Source organism: Oryzias latipes, chromosome 10 (genome assembly GCF_053564925.1).
Source record: "Oryzias latipes strain Hd-rR chromosome 10, Olatipes_Hd-rR_3.1".
NCBI classification, from domain to species: Eukaryota; Metazoa; Chordata; class Actinopteri; order Beloniformes; family Adrianichthyidae; genus Oryzias; species Oryzias latipes.
In genome coordinates, this window is record NC_136246.1 from 23,225,235 (window position 1) to 23,253,149 (window position 27,915).

Sequence of the window (27,915 nt, forward strand, 5' to 3'; positions counted from 1 at the left end):
CTTCTGGAGATTTCTTTCTGGGATCTGAAGATGGGACGGCTCCTGTAGTGAAGATACCATCCCTTCTGTCACCGCTTGGTGGCGCTGGTGCTGCACTTTGTTTATGTTTAAGGTAAACCCTAAAGTAAAAGACTTTAAAAAGCACCTTTTCTATCCATAATTTATTCACTAATGTCAGAGCAGTGGTGTTAATTCTTGGGATAAACAGAACGGATGAAATTCAGTGCGGCAACACTCCCACAGAGTGAGATGTGAGATAACAGTTTTCTCGTCCCACTTCAGTAAATCACTCATCCTCTCTGGAACTGAGGAGTTATATTAAGCCCCAGTTTATATAATGTGTTAAATGCCATGGTAAGGGCCGTATGAGTCAGCTTAGCTCATTTCTGCTCAGATTATGACCCAAAATCAAACATAAACTTGCATTTTGAGCTCACACATGCTGACATTTTGCTCATATATAACGCCCCTCTCACCCTCCGGGGGTGGATTCTCACCCAAGCTGGGGTCCTCTATCAGAGTCCTGGGAGCTTGAGGGTCCTGCGCAGTATCTTATCTGTTCCTAGCACTGCGCTCTTCTGGACTGAGAGGTCTGAGGTCTTTCCAGGTATCTGTTGTAGCCACTCCTCCAGCTTGGGGGTTACTGCCCCGAGTGCTCCACTTACCACAGGCACCACTGTCACCTTCACTTTCCATGCTTTCTCCAGTTCTTCTCTGAGTCCCTGGTATTTCTCCAGTTTCTCATGTTCCTTCTTCCTGATGTTCCCATCGCTTGGCACTGCCACATCCACCATAACGGCTTTCCTCTGTTCTTTATCCACCACTACAATGTCTGGTTGGTTCGCCATTACCATCCTATCAGTCTGGATCTGGAAGTCCCACGGGATCTTTGCCCTCTCATTCTCTACCACTTTTGTAGGTGTTTACCATTTTGACTTTGGAGTTTCCAGTCCATATTCTGCACACATGTTTCTGTATATTATTCTAGCCACTTGGTTGTGGCGCTCCATGTATGCTTTCCCTGCCAGTGTCTTACACCCTGCAGTTATGTGCTGGACTGTTTCTTATACATACATACATACATACATACATGCATATATACATTCACCTGAAGTTATTGTAGATTTTTTTGTAGTTAAGGGAGAGGAGGACACATGGATCAAAACCTCCAAAGGGATGATCAGTCTAGTGTTATTTTTTTCCATTGTGACCCTATTGTAAGTGCCCTTGGATTATTGCCACCACCAATGTTAAAGCTTCTAGCAGAAAAATTCCCATTAGTCCCTCTTTTTCCAATCAAATCAACAAGAATGCTAAATGAAAGACACTTCCTTTACATATTTAATTCCAGTTGAAAGACAATAGTCACAGTATTTTGATAGATTAACAGACAGCTGGCTTGTGAATGTTCCTATAATAATTATATTAATAAACGGCACATAGAAACAACGTTTCAGCTATGTTATGCTTTTTGGCATTTGCAACATTTCACACCAATAAGCAGGGCAAACGTTTTTCTTTTTAAAACTACAGACTGTTTTCCCTGGAAGTATGCTGATTTAGGCAATGGCGTGGATGGAAAACAGCCACTTCACTCCACTTAGATCAAAAGAGTAGTCCTGTACAAAAACACATGGATATCTCCTGGAAACCTGATGAAGAACGCTTAGGGCATTTCTACATTGCCACTTGCTGCTTCTCCTCCAGAGCGCAGAAACCACAAGTGCATAGCTAACTCATCTGGAGCAGAGAGGATGTTAAACCACAAAATTAGCACATCGTGTAAAATTGTCACATTCAGCACATCATCAGTTTGGTCATTTATAGAATTATTCAGCGCAGCACGTTTACCATTTTTTGCTGAAGACAGATGTGGTTCAGAAACTTCTGTGAAACGGCCCTCAGTGCTGTTTTGTTCAGGTACAGGTATAAGGGCATTGCACAATAAACAAGTTTCCAGGAAAGGGAGAACAGATCGGAATTTTTGGAAGCCTATCAGAAAATCCAGATTGTAAAAAAAAAAAAGAATATTTTGTCAAAATGCCAAACCAGATAAAAAGTTCTTTTCCCACATCTCACCTCAATTTAAGTTGCACATTGCAAAATTGTGTCCAAACAGAATTTGAGTTGATGAAAAGAAACTTTTTCTCGAAGACTGAGTGAGCAAATGTGTATTCTTTTTTACAAAAAAATGTTTTATTTGTAAATGATCTTTACTAGTTCTATTCAACTTCACTCATGCGTGTCTTTGACTGGCAGACACGTTCTTCAATAGATGCTTCAGAAGAAGCGTTTGCATTGCAAACAAGTCTGCCACATTCAAATTTCAGACGATTCAATCCGGTCTATCCACGGCAGACTCGATGAAAGTGTGTCCACTTGTTTTTGCTCTTCCGCGTCGCTCCTCGGCTGAGGTGCTTCCTGTTTCAAAGTCTCGTCTTTGCTCGCTGCTCCCCCAGCTCCGAGCTCTCTGCTGGCTCTCAGCTCCTGAAGTTCCCTCTCGAGGGCATCACTGCGGTGGTACATCTCCAAGTAGCTGGCCTGCAGTTCCTTCTGGTAGCGGATGACCTTGTCCTTTTCTTTCTGCCACGTGTGGCGCTCTTCGTCGAAGGCCATGGCCTGCGCCTCGCTCTGGCGGCGCTCCAGGAGGAGCTCTGCACGCAAGCGCTCTTCTGTGGGGCACTCGCCGCTTCCTGCGAAGGCAAAGTTTCGTATAATTTCAGCTACAGTCACAAGGAAACCCTAGGGAGGATTTTTTATTTAAGACACTAGCTTCTTTCTGTCAAAAACTCTGAGCACAGCGCTCCTGACCTGGTTCCTCAACTAACCTGATTTTGGATCTAAAAGAGGAAACACCATAACCCAAAAGCCACTGCAATTCGTGAAGAGACCCATTTAAAGAGATTTGAAGAGAAATCCAAACTTCCTCTCTTACTTAGTGGAAGGTCATTGTCTGCTGTTGATAAAAAAAAGGGAAACCCTTCAGACACACACCTGATGATCCTGCAGTGATGTTCTCTTCGGGTCCTTTTTCATTTTCACAGGAGCTCTTAGAGGAACACCTGCCGTTCCGAGAGCCCTGCAGAATGAGCTTCAGAGCATCTATTTGGGCTTCCTTGTTGCGCATCTCTGTTCTGGTTTCCCTGAGTTGTGTCTTCAGCTGGAAGATCTCACTCAGCTTGTGGGTCACCTCTGCCTGGGAGTCTCTCAGCTGCTGCTTTAGCAATGAGATCTCTCCTGACTTCTGGCAAACCTGTAGCACAAAACGAGGAACGTTCACAGGTCAAAGATAAATTGATCCTACAAAGAATCTAATTCAAGAGTTTGCTTTTGATGAAAAAAATCCTCATTCTCTGCAATGCAAAACAACACAGCATATTTGCCTAACTTAAGTTATGTAACTTTATGAGTAAATCTCAATTGAGGTAGTAGAAAGACATTCTAAATGTAGCAACATGGCCCCAAAAGTTTGAAAAGATATCAGAAATGAAAGAAATGACTCTTCCTTATGTAAAATGATAAGATCAAAGGTGTCAAAATTTTGCATCTTTCTGCTCCTTTTTATTCGCAATTTGTATGGCTTTGTTAAAAAGTTGTGTATTATTTTGTTGTTTCCGAAATACCGAAAAGCAAGAAATTATTAAAGACCCAGTCCGATGAAAATGGTGTTTTGGGAGTTTTAAACATGTTTTAAACTTGTTCCTGTTCTTCTGAGTGTTTCTTTATTCAAATTGTGGTAAATCAGAAGCAAACGAATCAATGCTGTTGGAAAAAGACCTTATTTGTGACGAGCTCTCTGCTCTGCTCCGTTATGATGCATCTGTTTGCAGATGACTAGATTCTTATACCTCTTCATTTTCCTCGCCTGAGCTGGCTTTTGGCTCTAAATTGTACGACTAGATAGCTCCAATATTGCTCTCCATTTTTGTTTCACCGGTAATGTTAGGTTGGGGGTTTGAGGGGCTGTAAGCCAGCGCGTACCAGAGAGGTAGGGAAGGGGGTTTGCTTGGCGCCAACGGTCCTGCCCACAACTCAGTGGTGAATTTCTAATGAACTGCAGAAACTACGTCCTAGAAAACAACACCGTTATTTTTTTTATTTAGGCTAAAAATGGCATAATTATAAATAAAAGACCACTGGGAACATTTTGAAAATAGATCAAAAGAGGATCAGAGTGGGACTTTAAACAATCATTCCAATCTTGCAGATTTAAAACCGGATGCAGTCTTGATATTATAAGAGCTGCAATGTTAAAATCTTCATCTTCACTGCTGTTTTTCACAGTTTGATCTCTGCTGAAGTGTTGGATGAAAACAAAGCAGCCTTTCACCCACACTCCCACGATTCTCACTCTCTGACTTGTTACTGAACGCTGCATGTCTTTCCTCGTTGCAAAAAGGGAACGCTCTTTCGAGTCTCCATCTCTGTCCTGTTGTTTCAAGGGCGTACCTCCCACTGTGTCTCCTCCAGGGTAGGACTGGTTGGCTTCGGCAAGGTCACCCCCTCGCGGTTTTTGTCCTTCTTCAAGTCATCAAGCTCTTCTTGCAGTCGAGTTTTCTCCTGGTGGGCCTTGAACAGCTGCAGCTGTAAGCTGCGCTGAGAACGCTGGGCATGCTGGGAGATCTGCCGCAGCTTTGTGGCATACAGGCGCTTCAGGTCTTCCATCTCCTTCTCCCACAGACGCTGTTTCCCTTCAAAGACCTGAGTGTGTGGAGCAGGTGAGGATCACAGCTTCAGAGAAAGGCAAGCAAACAATGAGCCTCACCTGGGCAATGGCCCCTTCACTCTCATCCAGGTTTCTTTTCATCTGCTTAAGCTCATGCTCCTTCTCCACCAGGCGCTCCTCCAGGTCTCGCACCTGCAAAAAGGAGAAGCATAAATGGCTTGTTGAACTGCCGACATGCAGTCTGTTTATTGGTCTGCCGGAGACTCACCACGTCCTCCATGGAGACGGAAAGAGTCCATTCGTATGGAGGTGGAGCCTCCCCGCCATAGGGAGTAAGACGATTCAGGGTTGCCATACTTCGACACTGCATCTCGCCGGCAGCCACACCCCCCATTCTGACAACCTTTGGGCTCAGAGTACGATCCAGGGAGCCGATAGTGTTGATGTGACCCATGGATGCACTTAAGTCCCAAAAAAAAAAGTCACCAACAGCAACACGATTTAAAAAAGAAATTACCGTATTTTCCGGACTATAAGTCGCTGCGGAGTATAAGTCGCACCAGCCCAAAAATGCATTATAAAGTAGAAAAAACACAGATAAGTCGTACTGGACTATAAGTCGCATTTTGACGGGAAATTTATTTGACAGAATCTGAGACCAAGATATAATAACTTGCACAAACTCATATGACATAATCATAGCAGACTGTTTATCTCATAATTTCACAGTAATTCTTTCTCATACTTATTTATTTATTCCTTTCATGAAGCATCATTGGCCAACTAATACTCTGTTTTCATCCTGTATTTTTAGAAACAGATGTCATTTTTATTGCATTTCTGAATCTATGAAATCATTGGAAAGTAGAATATTATGTTTTTAGCCTTCAAGATCTTATTGTAAAAAAAGGTTTGCTGATTCTCTGAGTCACTTAACATACCCTTAACACTTAACATACCTCATACATCAAATTGACTCAGGAACATCATCTCTGTTCCTCACAAATGAACATAACAGGAGGGTTAACAATGTATTTATTTCAATTTATTTCTAATATAAGTCGCTGCGGAGTATAAGTCGCACCCCTTGCCAAACTATGAAAAAAAGGGCGACTTATAGTCCGTAAAATACGGTACTAAATTGAAGCTGGAACAGACCTGATGTGAGACAAGTTTGGACGGGAGGGAGGGGGGTACGGCGGCAGGCTACTCATGGAATTATGACCAGAGTCTGACAGATTATCCTCCTCTTGGCTCGTAACTCGCACTGAGGAAAGAGCCTGTATAACCACAGTTATACAACTGTTAAGATGGAGGGACAACTCAGTGTAATCCTAAAATATGGCAACTTCAAAATAAAAGCATAAAACAGAATTTAATTGGGCTTCTTTTTTTGATAAACAGCTCGTCCTTTTCCTAAGTTTAATAATTGAAAAGCTGTAATCGTGGCACCATTTCCTTTACAAATATCAGATTTTCAGACAGAATTTTTTCATCAGCTCCTGTTTCACAAAGATTTGAATGAAAAAATACACAAACACTGTTTTAACCTTAATTCTTTTTATATATACGAGCTACAGTATGAGAAAAATGCCACAAAAACATGTTAAAAACTCGATTCATTGGAGTGGGTCTTTAGGGTTGGACCCATGTGGTGAAATACCTTGCTGCCAGCAGATGTCGGGCCAACATAACGGGAGGGTGAGGAGGAAGAAGATGAGCTTGACACAGCTTTTGGAACTTGGCCATAGGCTTTGTGCAACCCGTTCGAAAGGCTGTGATCCAAATCCTCCAACTTGGAAGATGGATACAGGTTCTGCATGGAGCTGAAGTTTTTGGGAGGGACAGGCTTGAAGGCAGAAGACCTGAAATGCAGCTAAAGTAGGAAAAATCAAGTGTAAAAAAAGGAAGAAAGAATCTGTTTATTCTCTTAAAGTGTTGCAACATAAATTCCAATTCAACACTTTCAAGGAGTGCTGCTATACATTTTGACCAGCAAGTGATAGATTTTCCATCTATGCTGGACAGCTGGAAGATATCCAAGGCTGATGTATGCCGGTCTGGGCTTTTTGCATTGTGCTTTATGAGACATTGATCAATTTTCCAAAAGCCCATCAGACCTCCACTGGGTATAGATTGCTTGTAAAATGGAACTCAATGACAAGTCAGTCATTAGTTTCATAGCCTGAATGAAACTCAATGTTTTAGGTTAAATAACCTCTTTAGTGCCATGCCATAATACAGATATAAACCTGTTTTCTTTGACAACAAACAGCTTGTTTTCACCTTTTCATACTTGCCCCCACTAGGCAGTGAGTTCTTTGTCAGATCCACTTCTGCGCCATTTTTATCATAGACTTTGGCATAAAAATTATCCTCATCTCGATCACCGATTAAGTCCTTCTTGGCCCCGCTTCCTTTAGTTTCTTTTCTGTTGGCAGAACAGCAGATTGAGAAGAAACCAGACTGTAAACAAGCGTCTGTTTCTCTGCAGTTCTGTACTCGCCTGGTGATGTTGAGGTAGTTGAGAAGTTCCCTCTGGGTGAGGCCTTTCTTAAGGAGGCCGTTGGTGGGTTTGGGTCTCACCTGGGGCACCGCTCTGCTCCCTTTGGTCGGGGACACATCCGGCCTCTCCACCAGACTGCCTACACTTCCCATGCCGCAGTGTGGAGAGAGAGGCGGGGGTGGGAAAGGGTGGCTGTAGTTCTTGCTGGGTCCACGTGTCAGAGGAAGAGCCTGAACTGATGTTGCCATTGATTACAGGACAGCGTGAGGAGGTAAAGAGCTCTGCAAAGCACACAGAAAGAGTGGCGTTTCTTTTCTTGTTTTTGTTTGTCGGGATTCTTGACCAACAAGCCAACTATTTAATAAATCACCAAAAAATAAGCATCTGCAAAATTGAACTATTAGGCATTGATTTCTATGTCATCCACATACAATTTTTACAGCACACATTGCAAAAATGGAGTCAAAAGAAAGTAAAAAAAAAAACTAGGGATGTCCCCAATAATCGACTTAATTGATTAAGTAATTTATTTATTCCTATGATCAAAGCAGATCGATCTATCTGAGGCAAATTATGAATCGAATTGAACTGAATCAATCTATACTGTAATAAAATCCTTTCAGAATGAAATGAATTGGTTTTAATTGTGTTGGAAAATATCATTTGGATTGAGGTATGGTAGGATTATTTGACTATTTCACAAAAATGACCAAGTTCACTCACAGCGGACAACACATGTGATGGCAGCAAAAAATGATTATCTTGCAAGAAATCTAAGGAATCTGGAAAATGTCACCTGCACTGTTCAGTACCAGGTTTTTCTCTCTGAGTGACACTGGTTGAATTTTTGGCTAAAGATGTCCTGGATTCATTTTAGGTCGGTGAATCAGATCAATCCGGATCGTTCAAAGTGAACCACTATGAATCGGATCAATAACCACAAATTTTGATACGAATGAAGGTGTTTTTATAATTAATCATTAAACCCCCAAAAAGCTGTTTTTTAAGGAAATTGTCTTATTTTCTGTCGTGCAAGAAAAATAATCTCACCAAAAACGTTTTTAAACAGCAAAATAATCTTAGTTTAAGAAGAAGTGTCTCAGTGACTAGAATTTTAATTTCTTACTATCATTTTTCTTACCACATTGGCAAAATTGTGTGCTTATTTAAAGCAAATCTACCAATGGGCAAGGAATTTTTTATTTCTTTCTAAGGGGCCTATTTTGCAGTTCAGTCTTTTAACTTGCAACTGCAGTACTAAAAAGGATTTTTTGAAATTACGGTGTAATATTTCTAAAGTTCAACCTAGGTGGTAAAAAACTGAACTAAGAATCCAAAAAGAATAATCAAATAAGAGTTAACGCTCATTCAGAGAATACTGAAATATTTTAAAATGTATTTTCTTAACAATCTGTCAGATTTTGTTGTTTGTTCCCTCTTTCCTGACATAAGCTCTGCCTCTGACTCTTTTACTAGAATGAACAGATGTTAATGCCTGCAGGGTGAGCGTGACATGCTTTGAAAAACATCACAACCCCACACGATCTGACCTCCATGAGGACACAACTACTGGGAAACCATACAAGGTGACTTTTCTAAAGATGCTTTGTTTTGATAAAGAAACTTCAGAATAAGGCTTTTATTGTAAAAAAAAAAAGTAAGCAAAGAAACCACTGGGTCATTTGAGGCAACATCTCTGGGTAATGCGGTTATTTTCTTGGAGAGGATAGCAACGGGTCACAACATAAGCTCGTTACATAACCAGATCAAGCGAGATCTGACAGATTGTTCCTTCAAAAACTGTAAAAGGTGAACTAGCAAACATTTTCATCAAGCACAGTGACCCGAGGTTGCTCTAGAACATTTACTTCTCAAGCAAATGCAAAACAAAATCTTTTTAAATGTATTATTTCAGCAAACATTAGATATTTTTATTGACTTTATAAAACTAAACCAGTTTTCAAATGAGTCCCTACACCCACCTGAGTGGCCCCAAGAGTCTCTTCAGCTCCACACCACTTGTTTTCGTTCAACAATGGCTCCCCACTATTTTTGAATCCCCCACATGCCACATACATATTCTCTTCTTTTCAGCAACTTCACATGGATTTCACCTGTTGACTCACTCTGTTTTTAGGTGTAAACACTCACAGCTGTAATCAGATTTTCTTCAAACCATGAATCACAAGCACATTACAAGATTTTTGACTGTAAATGAGACCAATATTTCTCTCCCACGATTCCAGATAATCTGCAGAACTGGCAAACCTAAAATATTTACTTGTTCAAGTCTTTTTCTACTCTACATAAATGCGGACTTGGGCTTACAGACAGATCATGCAAGATCCCCGCCACATAACCTAAAATCAGATGACATCTGGACTTTGGCTGTCTAACTACAAAGCCTTGATCTCTTGACTCATTCCACAGTCACCTGGCACAATTTAAGGCAAGATTTATCTGGAGATTAGATGGCCGGTTGTTTGACAACACAATACTCTGGATTTGAGAGGCGGTTCTATTGTTGCAATGTGTTCAGATTGTAGGATTAGATGTCTAGACGTCTTGTGATATATTCCAAAGTATGATGCATTGTCATGTTCTTCCAGGATTACTACATACCTTTAGCATTAATGGCATTAATATTGCAAGACTGACATATCCAGCCTTTAATGATATGATGAAGTCAGATTTTGAAATGTAACCACTGTGCTAATATCAGCAGGGGACTTCCACATTATAGCATAGTGCATTGGAGATGCAAATATGAAGGTAACACTTACCTCCATCTAGTGTTTAGTTCTGTTATTACAGAGTCATGCAAGTGGTCCCCAAGTGTTTTAAATCAAATCAAATCAAATCAAAGTTTATTTGTATAGCACCTTTAAAACACAAAGCATTCAAAGTGCTTTATAAGATGAAATTTAAAAACAAAGGACAAGACAAACAAATATGTAATTAAAAACCCGCACTCACTCGCTGTGAAAAAAGACAAAAGGATGCAATGTAAGCCCAATGCAGACCTTTTATTTGAAACTGGCCCCTAAGGACCTTTGGCAGGCTCTACATTTTCTAGCGCGGGGGTCTGCAACCTTTAATGCTAAAAGACCTATTTGGGCTATTTATGTTTATCTGGTGATTAAGCTATTCATTTATAAAATGTAGCTTTAAAATATTTAAAATAATTGAGTTGTAAAGTATTATTTTCTTTATATAACAATTTTAACTTCTTTTACTGTTGAGGGCAGAGACATAAATTACGGTAGAGAGCACCAGATATAAGTTCCCGTCAAAATAAATACACCCTGTGTCAAATGAAATTCTCCTCCTGCTGCAGATTTACTTGAATTAAAAATGCAAGAAAGTCAAGAAACACATGAAATTTTCTATAATTTCAGTGCACTGTTACCCTCTTTCTGCTTTTACTGTTGAATATACACTTAAAAACCATGGTATAGCATAGAATTTTATATATTATGTGAACTTTAATCTTATTCTAATAATATACCACTCCTACCATCGTTTTCTCAGTTACCTGGCATGTTTAACATCGAAATATAAATGAAAAAAACTTAAAACTTAACTTAAAAAATATGAATTAAATACCTAAAATAAATGAACCAAAACTAAAAACTCAATGTTTATTGAAATTTTTAGCATTTCTCCTCAAAGACAAGGAGTCGCAATGGAGGGATGACGGAGACGCATGTGGCTCCAGAGGCTCAGTTTACAAATCCCTCTTCTAGGGCATTACTTTGTATCCTAAGTTTTAGAAGTCTAATTTTTAGATGTGCCAAAAATAGCCCTAATGTTTTTCTTAATTATTATTCCCTAAATCACGAAAACATTTTAGGCCAATATTCACATTTTTGATGCAATTTCTGCTGCATTTTTAACCCTTTTGTATTACAACTGAATTAAACTTTAACTGCACGGTGGTGTAGGGGTTAACGCTCTCAGCGAAAACGCGAGAAGGTCCGGCTTCAAATCCCAGCTGTCTGGGATTTTTCTTTGTGGAGTTTGCATGTTCTCTTCGTGCATACGTGGCCTTTCTCCTCCCACAGTCCAAAAACATGCTTTTTAGGTTAATTAATAGCAAATAATACAATTCGTTGTAGGTCAATTGGTGTTTCTGAAATTGTCCCTAGGTGTAAATGTGACCTATTAAACCCTGTTGTTGCCCAACAGTAGCTGGGTTGGCTCCAGCAACCCCGTGGCCCCCAAAAGGTTGTGAAGATCTTGGTTTAGGAACAAAACTAATGGCATTCACTTGCTGGATTAATGCCTTTAGAATGGGTCATGATACAGAGTTCGGCATAGATGGTTAGTCTATCGATCCTTTTGCCATTTGGCTTTCCCTAAATTTATTTTGCTGTTAGTTCAGTCCAAACTCACGTTCCAACTTTTTTTTTGTCTTCTATTATCTCATCTGTAGTAAATTTCCTGTATTTGTGCCGAAAAAAGCCAGCACTCATGCATAAATCAAATCCACAATAATAAAGGGCCTTTCTGTGCTTAACTGGACAGTTATAACAATTATGTAAATTGTTAAAATGGGCAGAGAGCAGTTCAGCTTAAGCCCACTCCATTCACAGCTCTCAGCAAGGATGACATCAAAGCAGGCCAAGCTGCTCATGTTTATATTCATTGGCTACTATTTCCCCCAATTTGAAACTTCCCACGAAAGCATTCTGCTTTTGATAAAAAAAAAGAAAAGACAATCTTGGGCAGCAGGAAGAAGACAGAGAATGTGTTTCTATGATTTAATCATAGAAACTAAAATATGTCTCCATATATGAGTAAGAGAAAGTGTGTGTCAGACAGCATTGATCAACTTTAGGTGTGTCAAGATGAATGGCTACTGGTCATAGTCTGACGCAATGTTTTCGATTTCAGTTCTTTGTTAAATTTGCATCTAATATCTAAAAAAAAGGTCCATTAGAGACCAATCGATGCCTGACAGGAAATGGAGCTGAGTAAGGCGAAGCAAATTCTTTCAGGGTGGATAAGGGAAAAAAAAACCATCAGGGCTGCATCTACAACCCTCATGGGACTGGAAAAAAAGGCCTGTTTTCAATACATGCCCAGCAGTTTATGAGCTCAAGTAAACCTGGGGAAAGATTTAAAGCCCAGACAGGCCGAGGGGGGGGGGTCCTGAAATGCAACACACCTCCTTAAATCAAGCACACACATACGCAAGCGTGTGCAGATCAAAGCAGTACCAGCCTTGAACACATAGAGCTTAAATGAAAAGTGTTCTGTTTTAAGCGTATGTCCCCAATGTAGCAACGAGGTTTGAAAAAAGCTTTGGAGACAACAGACATGTCATAAAGTGTATGATTTTAGAGCATTTATCTGGCTTCCTCCTTGAAGAAGACTATTTTGGTAAACACAGAAATTTTAAGTGGATTATTTAGCTAAAAATTGTGTCATGAATTGACCTCTTTACCTATGCAATCCTGAAATATGCATCAATATGCAATCAGTGTAGTTGGGAATCATGATTTATTCAGATGTGAAGCCAAGCTGAGGTTCCTTAAAGTCCCACGCTGATCATCCGATGCATCTTTTGAATAACTGTGAAAGCGTTTCCACTGGTCTTTTAAATATGATTACTGGTATGTTGTGTTTAGGCAAAATAAAAAAAAAACTGTCAGTAAATCTGTCAACTGTAGCACCTACTGTATGTCACTACTACATGCGTTTTCCAACTGTTTTTTTTGCTTGCGTGCTCTTCATTTACAATTTGAATAAAAAGTACTCAGAAATACAACTTCAAGGTTAGTTTTCTTGATATATGCCCTCCATTATGAGAAAATGCCCCAAGGACATGTTAAAAAACAGGATTTTCATTGGAGTGGGTCTTTAAAAATTCTTTTGCATTATTCCACCATGATAGAAAAAGTGGTCTCTTGGAACTCAAGGGTCACACTAAGAATTTTCTGCCCTCTTTAAAGCTCTACTGTTGCAAGAGCCCAAAGCCATCAAGATGAGTGCTTTAAGCAAAATCTCTTTTTAGATTGTAATCAGTTTTACCGTGAGGTATAGAAGAACACTCAATGAGATGCTAGAGTGTGAAGAGCGCACACTTGAAAAGCCCTCCGCTTGACACCGGCACAGAGGCCGAAGAGAGAAAAAGACCGCCAAGCCAAATTCCAAAGATGCTCAGGCTCGACAGCTTTTGATGCACATCGCTCCCACTCCCACGGACGCTCTCTCACACTGTTGTGTGTGCTCATCAGAGTCTGGATAAAAGCATATGCACAGATAGCACAACCCCATCCACTGCCCTCCTGGCTTGGCTCTCTTTCCATTTCTCTCTCTGTGCATAAATCAAAGTTTGTTTACGTTTGTAGGGCAACTTTGCAGGTTGCATGCACAACTCCCACACACACTTACATTATATAAGCTCTGTCAAAGCCCTGCTTTTTACAGCTGTTAAATGTGTTGAACAACAGTGTCTTCAGCTCTGAACTGCAGACACTTTTCTAACATCTGAACCGATTAGTCCAGAGGTTTGCACCTTTAAGACTAGAAGAGCCATTTGGGCCAGCTTCCAACCAAAACCTAGCAAGAGCCGCAAAGTTCAACCTCACTGTAAAAATACACTTTATTTATGTTTATGTGGCCATTAATCCATTAGTTTATCAAATGTAGCTTTTAAATATTTACAATAATTGAATTATAAAAGTTTTATTTTCTTTATTATTACAATTTGAACTTTTTTACTGTTGACAGCAGATCATAGAAGTTCCCTTCAAAATAAAGCACGCCCTGTGTCAAAAAAGATCCTCCTGCTACTGCAAGTTTACTTGAATTGAAAATGGATGAAAGCCAAGACAAACATGACCTTTTCTCTAATTTCCGTGTTCCTTTTACTATCAAATATAAACATAAAACCATTGGTGTAGAATCTAAATTTTTTTTATATATACATGTGCTTAAACTAACTGCTTTTGGAATACACTGACCAACAAAGACGTTTTGTATTTGCAGCTCTGTTGACAGGTAAATTAATAGCCCTTTTTTAGTCATTGGTTTGTTATTATTATGACATTATGGAAGTCAGAAAGATGTCGGTCCTTTTAATCAAATCTTAGCCCACTCAGAGGTGTGAAGTTCTTTAAGATGCCTCTGGTTTTGCTTGATATATCAGTGAGAGGAGACTGAATTTAGCACGCACACTTTGTCAAAAGCTCAAGCTGACCTGCTTCTATAGAAGACTCGTCTTCTGTGGACGGACTTGGACAGCAGATGGATCATCCCAGGAAAGCTCCTTTTTTTAAATTCTTGACACACAAGATGGTGAGGAAAGTGTGTTTGTGTAAACTGGGCCACGTTTTCATGTCAGCTGGATGTGTTGGTGGTAGAGCTGAAGCTGTCAGTCTGCTGTTCCCACTGATGAAGACTGCTGCTATCTTCACAGAGGTTGAGGGTTATACTTACTCACATGCAATCAGGTGCTGAGTAAACTCAGGCATTTCCTTCCACAAACTAACTGCAACTCTTTCAAACATAATACTAAAGACATTACTTTGTTTGAATAAAATAAAACCAACAGTTACAGAGTATACAAACACTTTTAACCAAGTACAAGTGGGTTCTTATCAAGTGAGATAAGGCAATTCCTAATCTATGCAAAAAAACTTCCATGGTTTAGGGTGCTGGAATATTTCAGTCAAGAAGCAAGAATTAAGATTTCTGCTCTTCAATTTTGTCAAAGTACATCTGCCTGGCTTTGCTCTCAAACGAACTCCAGAGAATCAGTTGTCATGTCTTCTCCTAAGCTTGATGGAAAACCTAAACACTAAGCATTTTTAGTTACTGTTGTCTAACCTGTCAAGAGGCAGAAATCCTACAAACTCTTAAACCTAGACATCTACTAAAGGTTAATTATAACCGTTATTATAAGGTTATTCCTTGTTACACCCAAAGAAATACTTGTAATGTTAATAAAAAAGGTCAAGGTTGACTGTATTTGAGAACCAGACTTTATGTTCCAAATGGGAAGTGCCCGCTGGTCCAAAGGAACCAAAATACTATGGAAATAAACAGAGAAAAATAATCAGCTGACCAAATATTTGTCAGAACAACCTTTCTTGCTCTACTTCGTATTTTTAAAGTGTTCTTGCCAATCCGATTTGTTTCATGATTTTTTTTTTCCGTAGTGAAAGGTAGTCAAGTTATAAACTAGCCAATCAGACGCCTTAATTAAAGTATGTGGTCTCACGTGGAAAGTTTGAAGCATTTGATGAATAGATTCTCCCGAGCCCTCTTTGAATTGGTAGATGTGTGAACTTCCAACAAGCTCACTTCTGAATGGCGAGAGTGGTTGCCATAGAAATTGTGACTTGGACTGCTTACTGACGATTGCTGGTTCCAACATGTATGGCGTATCTGTTTCACCAAAAATTGGCAGCTAAACTGATCTCATTTCGTTGGAGCAAGTCATTGTTTTATGGATGATGTCACACTCACTCAGTCAGTCCAAATCTCATGTACAGTCAATGGATTGGTATCACTGGTCTTATTTAGTAGGTTTAAAGTAAGAAATTACCCAGCCATGATTAAAATCAACAAATGACAGAACAGTTTACATTACAAAGAAAAACTGGGATTTCTGATAAAAAACTGTGGGGTAATCTGTATAAAGTAAAAAAAAACAATATATTGCAAAGAGAAGAGATTCCTGCTTTGAGCCTTGGGGTACTCGGATAAAGACATAACGGCACTCTGATGCTTTTGTCAAGACATTTTGTAAACAATAACAGGCAAACCGAAATTGGTTGAAAATGTTGCAGCTATATGTTCTTTTTTTGTCAAAAATACTACAGTCAAAGACATCTTAAACCAACTTAGTTTAAAGGGAGATGTTAGGAATGACAGCAACAAACAGGCAGATACTGCAGTTCTTAGTTTCAATTGCACTGAGAGCAGTCTATAAAAACAGACGTTATAGTCAAACCTTTTACCCAAATGATGTTGGATGATTATTATTTATGTTCTTAAGGTTGGTACAGGGCTTTATTTTTATGCAGAAAATTCACTTATTGAATGTTGCAGCAATTCTCGGGTTATCCAGTGTCACTGCTTGCAGCTGTTTTTTTTACCCTTTTAAACTTTATTGATCTGGATCTAAAACGTGAAGCGACTTCATTAGAGAATCAACAGCCCCCAAGAGAGACATTTCAGAGAACATTTTTTTTTTCCTAAAAGACATTATCTGAGTTCTTTTGGTTATGGAGAAGTTTAATCGGCTAAACTTCTGCTTCCCCATAAACCGTAATTCAATACATAAGCAGCATTGTGTTACAATATCTCCAAACAGATAGAGGAGACGAATAAATCCTCAACTTTATTTTGATTACTGCCAGTGCACATCTCTCGTGAGGTTACAAGTTTAACCTCTGCCTGTATGTCTGTGTGATTGTGTGCTTGCGTGAGAGGAAGAGATTAGAGGCAACAGCATAAGAACATGTTTTTCCATCTTTGTGTTGTTGTTAGTGACATCCACTTGCCCTTCGTTTGCTCCATCTGACACATAAAGCACACTAATCCATTAAAAATATTATAGACTACAATAAAAAACCCATCCATACCCAGCAAGCAAGTCCAAGTGGGTCCTACATGGTTTAAAAGTGGGCAGGAAATGTGGGCCGCTACGCGAGCCAGCCCCCCGGTTGCTCTGCCTGGCCCTGTCTGGGAAACCTACATTTAAGAAGATTTGATATGAATTTCACCAAGTTGTATCATCAAAACTTCACTACTAACAGTTCAAAACAAACACTAAAATCTACTATATTTGCACTGAAAAAAATACATTATGACAGTGATTTAGCTGAGTGAATTATTTACAGTCTCACTTGGAAAAGTAATCTTCTTTGAAAACTTTTCCTATCCATTTCTTAATGAAATCCTAAAATTACAGAAAATATTTACTATAATATTTGAACAAAAACTTATTTAGAATGCAGAAGCAGTGTGGTAAAAAAATTCAACTTTATTTAACCAGTTTTTTAATATAAGCATTTAACTTAGGAAGTCCTGTAAAAGTTGCTTTAACGAGAGAAAAATATTTGCCCTAAATACACTCACAAAGCTGCTCTACAGTAAATAAAGTGGTTGTAGCTGGGACATGATCTATAAAAGAGACTTTTTCTTTGAAAAGTTGCAACCTTTTGCAAAGACGAAATTAAGAATTTGGCTCCTTAAAGAATATTTCTTGGCAATTTTTGCTCTGCAAAAACTTTCCTCAATACAATTTGAAATTTGTATTCAAATGAGCACTGAGTATTTTTTTAGTGTCAGAGAGGCTCAATCTGGCATTAATAATACACACCATTTTACTATGAAAAACAAATAAAGAAAAGTTCATAGCTCATGAATAGTACAAAGTGCAATCCATTGCATCTTCATTAACATCAAAACTGTCTTTTCTGAATCTGAATTGAGATGATTGGAGTCTCTGCATCTGGCTGCATCTCCATCTATGTGTCAGCTTTTTTTTTTAACTTCACTGATTCAGTAGAGCTGCTGCAAACAATTATTTTTTGTTGTCAACAGATCTATAAATCATAGTTTTGAGTAGTCATCGTGATCCTTTTGGCAGGATATGATTTTGGCACAGACTATTCTGCCTATCTCTAATCATAGTCAGTTTTCACGCTGCAGCAGAAAGCATTTGTGTGCTGGCGTCTAAATTGAATCTTTGAATGAACTAACATCTGATGTGTGTGTTTTTTTTAAGTGCTAAATCACAACAAAGAACTAATCAATGTAATGCATAGGAAAAATGAGGTAATAAAACAACATTTTCATGTATTTTAAGAAAAGTTCAAATAAAATCAACATGTCTGATTAAAAAAAGTTTATTGACAGATTTATATGCCAAAGTTTTTTAAATCAGCATTTTGATGTTGTTAGAACTTTGAGAACTTTACAGCTTAGAAGTTTTTTATAATAGACAGGTGGGAGAACCTATTTATTGGCAAATTCCAATTAAACTTCAGTTAATTTTTATCTTCCCGTTTGGGTGATTTTAGTGATGCTGTTGTCCTAGCGCTAACAGGAAGAATTAGGGTAAAAATATTCTGTTCTGCTATTAAACAAAATGGCTTATATATTATGACACATTATGTTACGTGTCAACATATTCTTTTTGTAGACGTAATTAATGAATTTTCATCAAGCAATTAAATAACAGTAACACTAAGATTAGATCCTTATTACATAACTGTGTTGGAATTTGTGGTACAAAAAAAATATATATATTATACTGCTCAGAGTCCACTTCGTTTGGTTTCTGTTGACTTTGTTAGCAAGCAAATCCAACAATGTTTGCTCAGAAACGAACAAAAGTTCAGCCTGAGTCTGATGAGGAAACAGACGCGCATACCTCATTTGTCTTTCTGGGTAATTATTAATGTGCGGTCATATAACGTGCCGCACTGATAAGGCTGAAATGGAGGACTTAGCAGAAGATCTTGATGTGTTGCAGGACACAGTCTGCCTATCATCCACAGGACCTTAGTTCTCATGACAATCACTGGTGAGAACAATTTCATGAATCATGTATTCACATAATTAGAGTGTGGCTCAAATACCGTTAAATTGAGTTGATAAAGACAAAAGCACAAGAGAGTTTGATTCTTATTAAATTCTGCACTGCCAGAGGGAGTTGAAGCTCAGCAGAGAGTTCTTTGTTTCCTGGAGCGGTTCATGTAGGAGTCTCTACTCTGTGATTACAGCAACAGAAGCTGAGAGGTTCCCACATCGACCCACACCTGAACCCATTCCATTTTACAGCCCCTGCATTTGCATCTATGCAAACACACCAAGTACAAGCAGAAAAAAAGACTGTACTGAAAGGTTTTTAAGTAAAATCTGATTAAACCATGAAGATTATATATTACATAGATCGTCAAGCAGGTAGCTCTCATTGATTTCATCCAATAGTAGCACCAGAGGAGCAGCTGAGCTGGCTGGATGATCTGCTGTAAACAATGACGTATGCCAAACGGCATGTCAGGGCATCAGCACTTTCTCCTCCTATGGAATTTAGTGTAAATAAAAGACGTGTTTGTTGTTCATTTCTGCTGGAACTTCTGAAAATTGGCTTATTCAGCCATACAGGTTGAGCTGACTGTGAATATTCTTTCCCAGAATTCTTTTTAAAAGGAAACAATACAGAGACTTTTTTTAAATCTTTCTCAAAAGTGAACTAGACCGAATCTTCTTGCAAATCTTCCAGAAAGATGACAATCCTTAAGGGGGAAATTCCCCAGACACAAACAGATCATCAGATCAAGGACAGAGTATGAAAGAAGGGTGCTCTGACAAAAATGATGAGCCCAGAAAACGAGCAAATCATCTAAAATCGTATCTTTTGAGTATCATCTGGACTCGAGCAGGAAGTTTGATCTCTGCTTAAAATGAGCCGGCAGATCTCAGTGACGTCATTTCCTAACTAAAAATTATGTGTAGTTAAAAAGTTCTAGTTCAGCTCTGCTCTGCTGAAAACAAGCCCTCTAGGTAAACTAACTAAGAAGCTGTCTTGCTTTTGTCCTCATCGCTCTGTGACAGAATAAAAGTGAAAACAAAAAGATGACAATGATGTCACCTCGTTAGGAAGCACACAGGTGTGTAACCCATAGAAAACCCTTCAATAATATAAGCAAGGTGAAATATGTACATAGACAAAACCTTCCACAGGGTTTAAGGAGATTTAGAAAGAAAAACATGTTACCTGTTTGTTTGTCCGCCTGGGGAAATCGCTTCACCACTCCTCAATTTCCTCACTCAGATTGCATTTCAGTCTCAGTCTTTTGGTTTCGAGGATAACACAGCAATGCTTCCTGTTTCTCTGCATTTGATGGCAGCTGGGAGGTGCGTGAAAGAGAAGGGAACTCCCTTAACTGCTGACCTGCTGGATGACTTAGCGCCGATTTAAGTGTTTTACACTGCGTGCGAGGACTACATTCAGAGTAACGCAAACATTCACTTTCACAATTCTTATGGGCATTTTCCAGCTTTCCGTGCTCATCTCTTCGTGCACTTGTGCAGCACGCTCAAGGGCCAGTGTTGTTGGACTTGTTTCTCCAGTTTAAGACACAAAAGCCCCGCATGTGAGCCAGCTCCCTGGCATTTAATTCAGACCCTACATTAAAATACATCAGCTTTAGTGGACAAAAGTACAGGAACTGCCCAACCCATCCTGTATTGTCACAAAAAAAAAAAACACTAACAAAGTAAAGTGATGTCAATGCCGAGAAGAGATGTGAAAAATAAAAACGTGCGGTAGCTGTTTCCTAGTGGACTTTCTGGACAAAGACCCAGTTGTTTTCCTTCAGTTGGATTACCGGACTGGTTCAGCGTTGTATCAAATTACATGTTTCAAACTAGAGACGCTTCCATCTGAGGATGGAAGAAAGACACCATTGTTCTCTACTCCTTATTTAGAAGAGAGCGTCCTCCTGCTTCTGTCTTTGCCAGCCGACGTCCTTCACTGAGCTGAAGGGAGTTAAGGAGAAACCTGAACTTCTCAAAGCTGGCACAAACGGGTGGACACAAGAATTTGAGCTAATAAAGTAAAAAAAAAATGCTATGTTGAGACTGGCAAGGTATTAAAGGCATTCCAGAGGAATAATGAAATGTCTTTGCAGTGCACTGATCCACAGGGTGGAATTAGAAGAAAGTTAAATGAAAAAGGGAGGAGAACTCCAAACATCAGCAGGTGCCGCTTAGGGATGCAACTATGCACTATCCCCACGATTCGGTTCAAACTTGGATTTTGGGTTATGGTTGTGTTTAGGTTCAATACACACTGTGTTTATTAAAAAACTAACATCTTTTTAAAACTTATTTAACCCTTGTGCTATCCTGTGGGGTCAAGATGACCATTGACGTGTTCTCCCTACCATGACAAAGATGGATAAAGGTGGAGAGGATTTCATGTAATCCATGGACACCAGTGAAGATCACATATCATTGAAGAAAAAAGGTTTAGCGCACTGTCTAGTGGGTTTAGATGACCTCACTCCCAATGTCAAAGTGCCTAGGGTAGCACAAGGGTAAAAAAAAAACATTTTTAAAATGTGCTAAAAATGTAGTAAAACCTTGGAGTTGGCTCATACTAAGTCTGGTGTAATGGAATAAAACAATAAATACTAATTTCTTCTTACTCATGTGTTAAACATGCCGGTATGAAGTAAAGATGGTCCGATTCACTTGGCTCGATTTTAAAGACCTGCTCCAATAAAAATCCTGTTATTTGTTTTTTTTAAATGTTTGTGTTGCATTTTTCTCATGGTGGAGGACATATATAAAGAAAATGAAGAGTATAATTGAGGTCTTGATTATATCTTTCATCAAATTGTTGTGAATCAGGAGCAGTTGAAAAACTGCCATTTGAGAAGCTTGCAGCTGTTACGATCAGTCGACAGGCCACAAGATCACTTCACATTATGTTGTACTGGTAATGTTAGGTTGAGGGTGTGAGGGACCGTAAGCTAGTGGGAGAGATGGGAGTGATGGGAAATAAAGGCAGGTCGACGGTCCCACCCACAACTCAGAGGTGAATTTCTGATTAACTAGTGCCCCTCTGCAGAAAGTATGTCCAAGAAAATGACACAATTTGGGGAGATTTTGGCTAAAAATTGCATTATCATAACTGAAAAATCACTAGGAACATTTTTAGAATTGTTCAAAAGTTAACTGGAGTAGGACTTTAAACTAAAGATTGTGGCATCCCTGGTGTTTACCTCTGCCATTACGTCTGGACCCTACAGGAATATCCAAGCTCAGGTTCTATAGATTCCTCCAAATTTTTCTGCTGTCTGATGAAGGATCCCCAACAGGAAAGTATATGAGGACGGAGATCAACAAATGAAGATCAAAAGCAGAACTGTATCTGCCAGACCAGTCATCTAGACGCAAGACAAGACGAGGCAGACTAATTTCCTCTGCATAAGCTCTCCTAGACAATAACAGTACAGAAAACAGCCGAGGGAGGGATTGGTGCTGTCCAGAGAAGAATCTTTAGTCTGTGGTAGACAACCGCTCACATCTGTTTGGTTAACAGTAACCAGGATGCAGGTCCAAATAATTTGGTGCATGCCTGGAAACAGCTTATCCTCGTTCTGTCCAAGGGTCACATAATCCCACCACCCCTTTTGGCTCACACATCCATGCAACTTCTTGTGCAAATGAAATCCATTCACAGAACCACTTTTGCAACCCCCCCCCCCCCTTATGTGACCACATCTTTCTTTCATAACCACAAGATAAACAAAGAACTGCCGTATCATCCAGTCTACCTGTGTGGCCTACAAGAGCCAAGCAGGTCACGTTAGCTGACTGCAACCTTTAAAACGAACACATTGATTTTATGTGAAAGCACAGGATGTGACAGCAAACGGGGGCATTAGTGGGGGGAGAACATAGCAGATATAAATACTACACACAAAGCAGGGCTTCAACCCGTGGCCTTTTGTTCTGCAACACTGCAACTCTTCAGACTAAATAAAACAGACAGGAGTCGAGCAGTACACCTCATCCCACCACAGACATAATGCTCATACAACACTGTTGTTTCTGTACAAAAGCAGGTGAGAGTGGGCGCTTATTATAGATTGATCAATAAAAAACACTTGAAAGTGATAAGCCTGAGCTAAAGTGAGGCATGGTTGTCAACTCAGAGAGTATCCAGGACAGGTGTTTGCATTTGAGCTGCTCCTCCTGACACCCTCCTGAGCTGCTGGTCTGAAATCCATCATGCCTCCTGGGGTTTACCCTCTGTCACATGAGGAAAAGACAACAGTTCAGCTGCCAGGTCAACCGGCAATGCACCCCACAAAGCACCGAAGACAGCAGAAGGTGCAGTTGTTACAAGTGAAATGGTGTGATGTAATGGATTGATCTCATCTGGAAGCTGAAAAAACTTTTACTGGCAAAGGTGAACATGAGGGCCACCATAGAAACATCTACCATGCCAAATCCACCCACTATGTTGACACCAGGCATGTGACATGCGTTCACAAAGGCGCTTTTAGGTGCGTTTAGCATTTGGTGTTCACACCACATAAGCAGGGAGGGGCTTCTTCTTTGTTTTTTCTACTGGCACATGTCTGCCACCCAAAATTGGTAGACGCTTGGTGTGAAATGTCAAAACGGTGCAAATCTCGCAAATCTTGTTGCAGGCTTTTTCTTTCCCAGGTCTACTCCGATTTATGAAAGACTTACCGGATGTAATTCCGGCCGGGCATAAACACTTATTAATTTCTCCTCCATGATAAATTTTCAAATGATTGGTGCTTCCATGAATTAGAAGGGACATCATCCATGTGTCACTACCAAATCAGAGTCCCTGATTGGCTAAAGTTAAACTGGTTTAACTTTCAACCCACGTTCAATGGCTGCTCACTTTGTACATAGAGCGCCAAAAATGGTCATAACTATGTGTGAACACGAGAGTTTTGAACGCGGAAGCCTGAAAGCCTGTACACCCGTTTCATTAGGAGCAGCCGTTTGTATGTGAGCTGCCACGGGTGGTGTGAACGTGCGTTGACGCTTTAAAAAAGATACATGATTTTTAAAGCTTTAAATACATCATCTAGTTAAATGAGACAGAGAAATCCTCAAATATTTGGTGAGAAATATAGAACCCAAAATGAATTCTTTTAGGCTTTTTTATCAAGAGCACAGAAGATCAGGAGAAAAAAAATCTGCCCTCCTGGGAACGTACTGGGACACCCACACTGGTGATGACAACAAGACAAGAAGCAGACTTAGATGTCAGCACACATATCTTGCCAACGAGATAAGCAAAAGCACTGAGCCATAGTGAAAGCAGCTGATAATCTAAGAGAGAAGTCTGAGACCATCCATGAATGTGATACCATTTTGACAAGTACCACCAACTAAGAATTTAAGAAATCCTGCCGATGTCCCATCAAAATGACCTTCGGGTACCTATGTGCTCAACCCAGCTGGACAAACCACTATGTCACAATACATAATCCCACAAGTGCTCAGAAAATGACAGAAACACAACAAAGAGTCCATTGATTTGCCTCTTAACACCCCCCCACCCCCCCAGCCCACAACTCACGAGACCCAACAGATCTGCTGAAAACACAGTGGTGCCGGAAAATACTGGACACACCAGAAGCTGGTATGTTCATGGTGGGGCGAGTGTTACAGAAATACAATGTAGAATGACTCTTTAAGGTTTTCTTTTTTTTTTTCAAGCTGTCTTTATTGTTGTTCTGTTGTTCACAGTGGTCTTTTAATTATGATTATGAGGTTTTTAATCAGAATTAACCAGAATTTATTTATTTTTCTATGTCACAGTTTCTGTAGATTGGCAGTAGTCCATTAGAAATTCACCTCTTAGTTGTGGGCGGGATAGTTGCTGTGGAGTATGCCTGCCTCTACTACCCATAATCCTTTTGTTTACACTCACCCCCGCTAGCTTAAAGTCCCTATACACCCCCTAACCAAAGATGGCAATATATATCGGCACCATCCAGCTGTGCATCTTTAAACCAGATGTCAGCTCAGATGAGGAAAACAAAGACCTTCATGGATCTATTTGTCTGCAAGTGGATGCATCAGAATGGAGCAGATGAGGGAGCTTGTGGCTTGCCGTAGTAGTTTCTATGTCATGCCCAAAAGCTTTTTCAAATAGCATTTTTCATCTGCTCCTGATTCCCAACAATTTGAATAAAAAAATACTCAGAAATGCAATTTCAATCTTAATATTCTTTACAAATGTCCCCAGTCATGAGAAAAATGCCACAAGAACGTGTTAAAAAAACAAACAAACACAATTTTGGATCTTTAATGCCTCTATATTTACAAAAATAATTTGTAACTTGTTGAGTTTAATTTGTAAAGTTACATTTTACTAATACAGAAATTTTGTTGTGCTAAACAGTATATATCTTTTTTTTCAATATGAGTGTTTAACGAATCCCTTTCCTCATAAAAAACATTTTAATAAATGAAAAAAATCAGCCAAACGTACTTAACAGGTATCAGTATAGTAAAGGTTGAGGACAAAAGGTAGAAATGCCGACAAAACTTGGGAGATCAATCTTTAACTTGCAGAAAACACCTGCCTTGTGTGGATAATAGTTAACTTGGGTGTGTTCTGTTTTGATGTTTAAGAAATGACTACGTTAAAAGCTGTGACTAAAAGAAACAGAGAATACATTCACTTTCATCTGACACCAGTAAGTGCAAACTGTTGGGACTCTGCTGTGAAAGCTTAACAGCCTTATATCCCATTGTGGCAGCACGTACACAAGCCTGGCCAGCTCAGTGATTTCCTTCACTCGGCTGGGCCTTAATCGCAGCGACAGAAGGTTCAGAGAGCAGATCATCCCAGCCAAAGGCGAACTAATGTCTAATAGGAAAGAGTTTAGGTGTAGAAGAGCAACACTTTCTCCTTAGAGCTTTCTCTAGAGAGTCTATGAGATGAGTGCAGACAGATCAGAAAGAATGGGATAAGAGGATACGCTTTGGCTTAATAGCACACAGTGTGAGAAGGGGGTGAACGGGGGAGCCCCATCTGTAAAGCAGAGTTTAAAGGACAGAAAGAAATCAAAGAGTGGAACAAGAGCTTGTTAGTGTTTGATTGGATGACTGGCCTGAGGGGAGATGTCCACAGAAGAACACCATGTCTATACATCTGTGCTCTTCCTGCTGCACCATCTGCCCAACTGTGAATGCATGAATAACTTGCTGGGCACTTGCATGCCGCAAAGAAGCACTCTGATTTACCATCGGAAATGTGGGATTTCTCAAGCTCTGGAGTGGAAGAACATTAAAGTTTAAAACTGATAGAACTGCAGACGGCTGCTTGATTGAGGCGAATATGTGTCCTTTAATCTTTAGGATAGGCAATGAGAAGCAAATGGTCAGCAGACTTCTGACGGTCAGCGGAATTAGTGTTTCATCAGCTGCCGGGACTTTAAAGAGACACATACACACACGTTAAGAGTGTCAACCCCCCTGAGAGCTCCAACAGCTGAACGAAGACATCACATCAGCTGTCGGGCTGATTCTGCTGAGGAAGGAGCACTAAACACAGCATGTGCTAAAATACACTTTTAAGGTTTGAATGGGTTTTAACAAAGAACAGGTCTCATTTTATTGAATTTATTTACTTTTATTACTGACAAAAAAAGTGCTTTTTCGCATTCTTGCTGCAATTTGTCAAAAGAGAAAATTTACAAATTCTTAAGGATAACATTTAATAGAAAAAATAACAACTTACCGTCCAAACTTTTACTGCTGTCAAACAAGTCTACACCAGTTGATATTTGCAAAGATTCATAACTTTGTTTTTTAAAGATTCAATATATTTTATATGGCTTTCAGAGCTAAAAAGAAAAAAGAAATGAATGGAAAAATGAGCAAATGACCCGACACTGAAGAACTGAAAACCAGACACTTACTTGCTCTGAGGGTAATTAACTAAATGCAGACAGCTGTGGATGAACAACCTGAACCCGGTGAGACAACACATGACAAAAACGCAAAACATCACAAAAATCCAAAAACAGAACCCTCACATTTTTATCTTCTTGCACTTTCTTGGAAGTCATTCATTGGCAGATAATTTTAGAAAACTTTCTGCAAATCTTTGGATGAGACATCTGTGTTACAGTCACAAACCAACAACTGCCAAACTCTAAAACGTCAGATTACACATGATTATTACACAGATGTAAAGCATGCAGTAGATCCAACCTTTGTGGTCCAGCTAGTTTTCCCTAATTTTGACATTTAACAATCACACTTGCTATTTAATAACATCTGTGGGACAAGATGATCTCTGTTGGAGGCATTTGAGAAGTTGGTCATTTATCTTTCAGCCATGTCCCTGTTATAATGAGACAGGTCAGATGGAAGACTGCTTTTTTTTTCAGTGACTTGAACCCAAAACAATACTTAAGCTGTCTCCGTGATTGCTGCACAGCGGTCTGCATGTGGGATGTTTTCTATTGTCAGCTTTTCTCCTTCACTTACGTCAGCACACACCCATAACCACAGCACTTAAAGGGCTCTCTGTGCAACGCTCCATGAGTCCTTAGGTCAGAGGTCACCTGTGGCCTCTGGTCTCCAGGACAACAGCCTGGCACTCCCCAGTCCGAAGTTAGTCTCCCCTTCAACACCCCCCCTTTCCACACAGAAAACATCTTTTGTCACCAAACTCCTAAAAAAGTGCCAGAACATTTGCTGCATCTCCCCACTCAGAATCATAAGAGTGAGACAGGCAAAGTGCCATTATTTTGAAGAGCTATCATCAGCGGGGTGAATCCTGTCATTAAAGGAACTCTTTTAGGTGGAGAGTGCATAGTTATGGACGTGCTACCATTATGCACCAAAAACACATCAAACTCCGGAGAGTGGAAGAACTCACCATGCTCTGCACGCAGCACATCCCTGAACCTGCACGGACTCTCTGCTGTGCGCGCGACCCTCGCAGGTGGAGCAACCGAAGGATATTCCCCAGACTTTCGATGTCGAATAGAGGATAGCGGGAGAGACGCAGAATAAGACCGTTCCCTTCCGTTCCCTCTCAAAGGTTTGAATCAGAGAGCAGAGAGGAAGCCGACGGAGGGGCTGCCCTGCTCAGCTGCGCTGACACGCGCAGGACAACAAGAGGACAAACAGCGCCATCTACAGGCTGGGATTTCATCAAAGGGAAATTAAATTATATTACCCGTAAATGATA

The 27,915-nt window shown here is 39.8% G+C and overlaps 1 protein-coding gene across 4 annotated transcripts; it reads right to left on the minus strand.

Moving 5' to 3' along the window:
* Positions 1–1,328: 1,328 nt before the first annotated feature.
* n4bp3 (NEDD4 binding protein 3) lies at positions 1,329–27,840 on the minus strand. 4 transcript variants are annotated; one of them, XM_020706689.3, is made up of 10 exons: positions 27,601–27,840; positions 7,253–7,453; positions 6,953–7,097; positions 6,330–6,542; positions 5,825–5,946; positions 4,935–5,127; positions 4,766–4,858; positions 4,450–4,701; positions 2,995–3,253; positions 1,329–2,693 (listed from the first exon to the last, which is right to left on the minus strand). In XM_020706689.3, exons 2-10 carry the CDS (start codon positions 7,288–7,290, stop codon positions 2,320–2,322), a joined length of 1,689 nt encoding a protein of 562 aa, XP_020562348.1. In that variant the 5' UTR covers positions 7,291–7,453; positions 27,601–27,840; the 3' UTR covers positions 1,329–2,319. The 4 variants fall into 4 exon arrangements, with proteins under 4 accessions (XP_020562348.1, XP_011478642.1, XP_078809744.1 ...); XM_011480340.4 differs by having other exon boundaries at positions 7,173–7,453; XM_078953618.1 differs by lacking the exon at positions 27,601–27,840 and adding an exon at positions 26,452–26,579 and having other exon boundaries at positions 7,173–7,453.
* Positions 27,841–27,915: the final 75 nt, after the last annotated feature.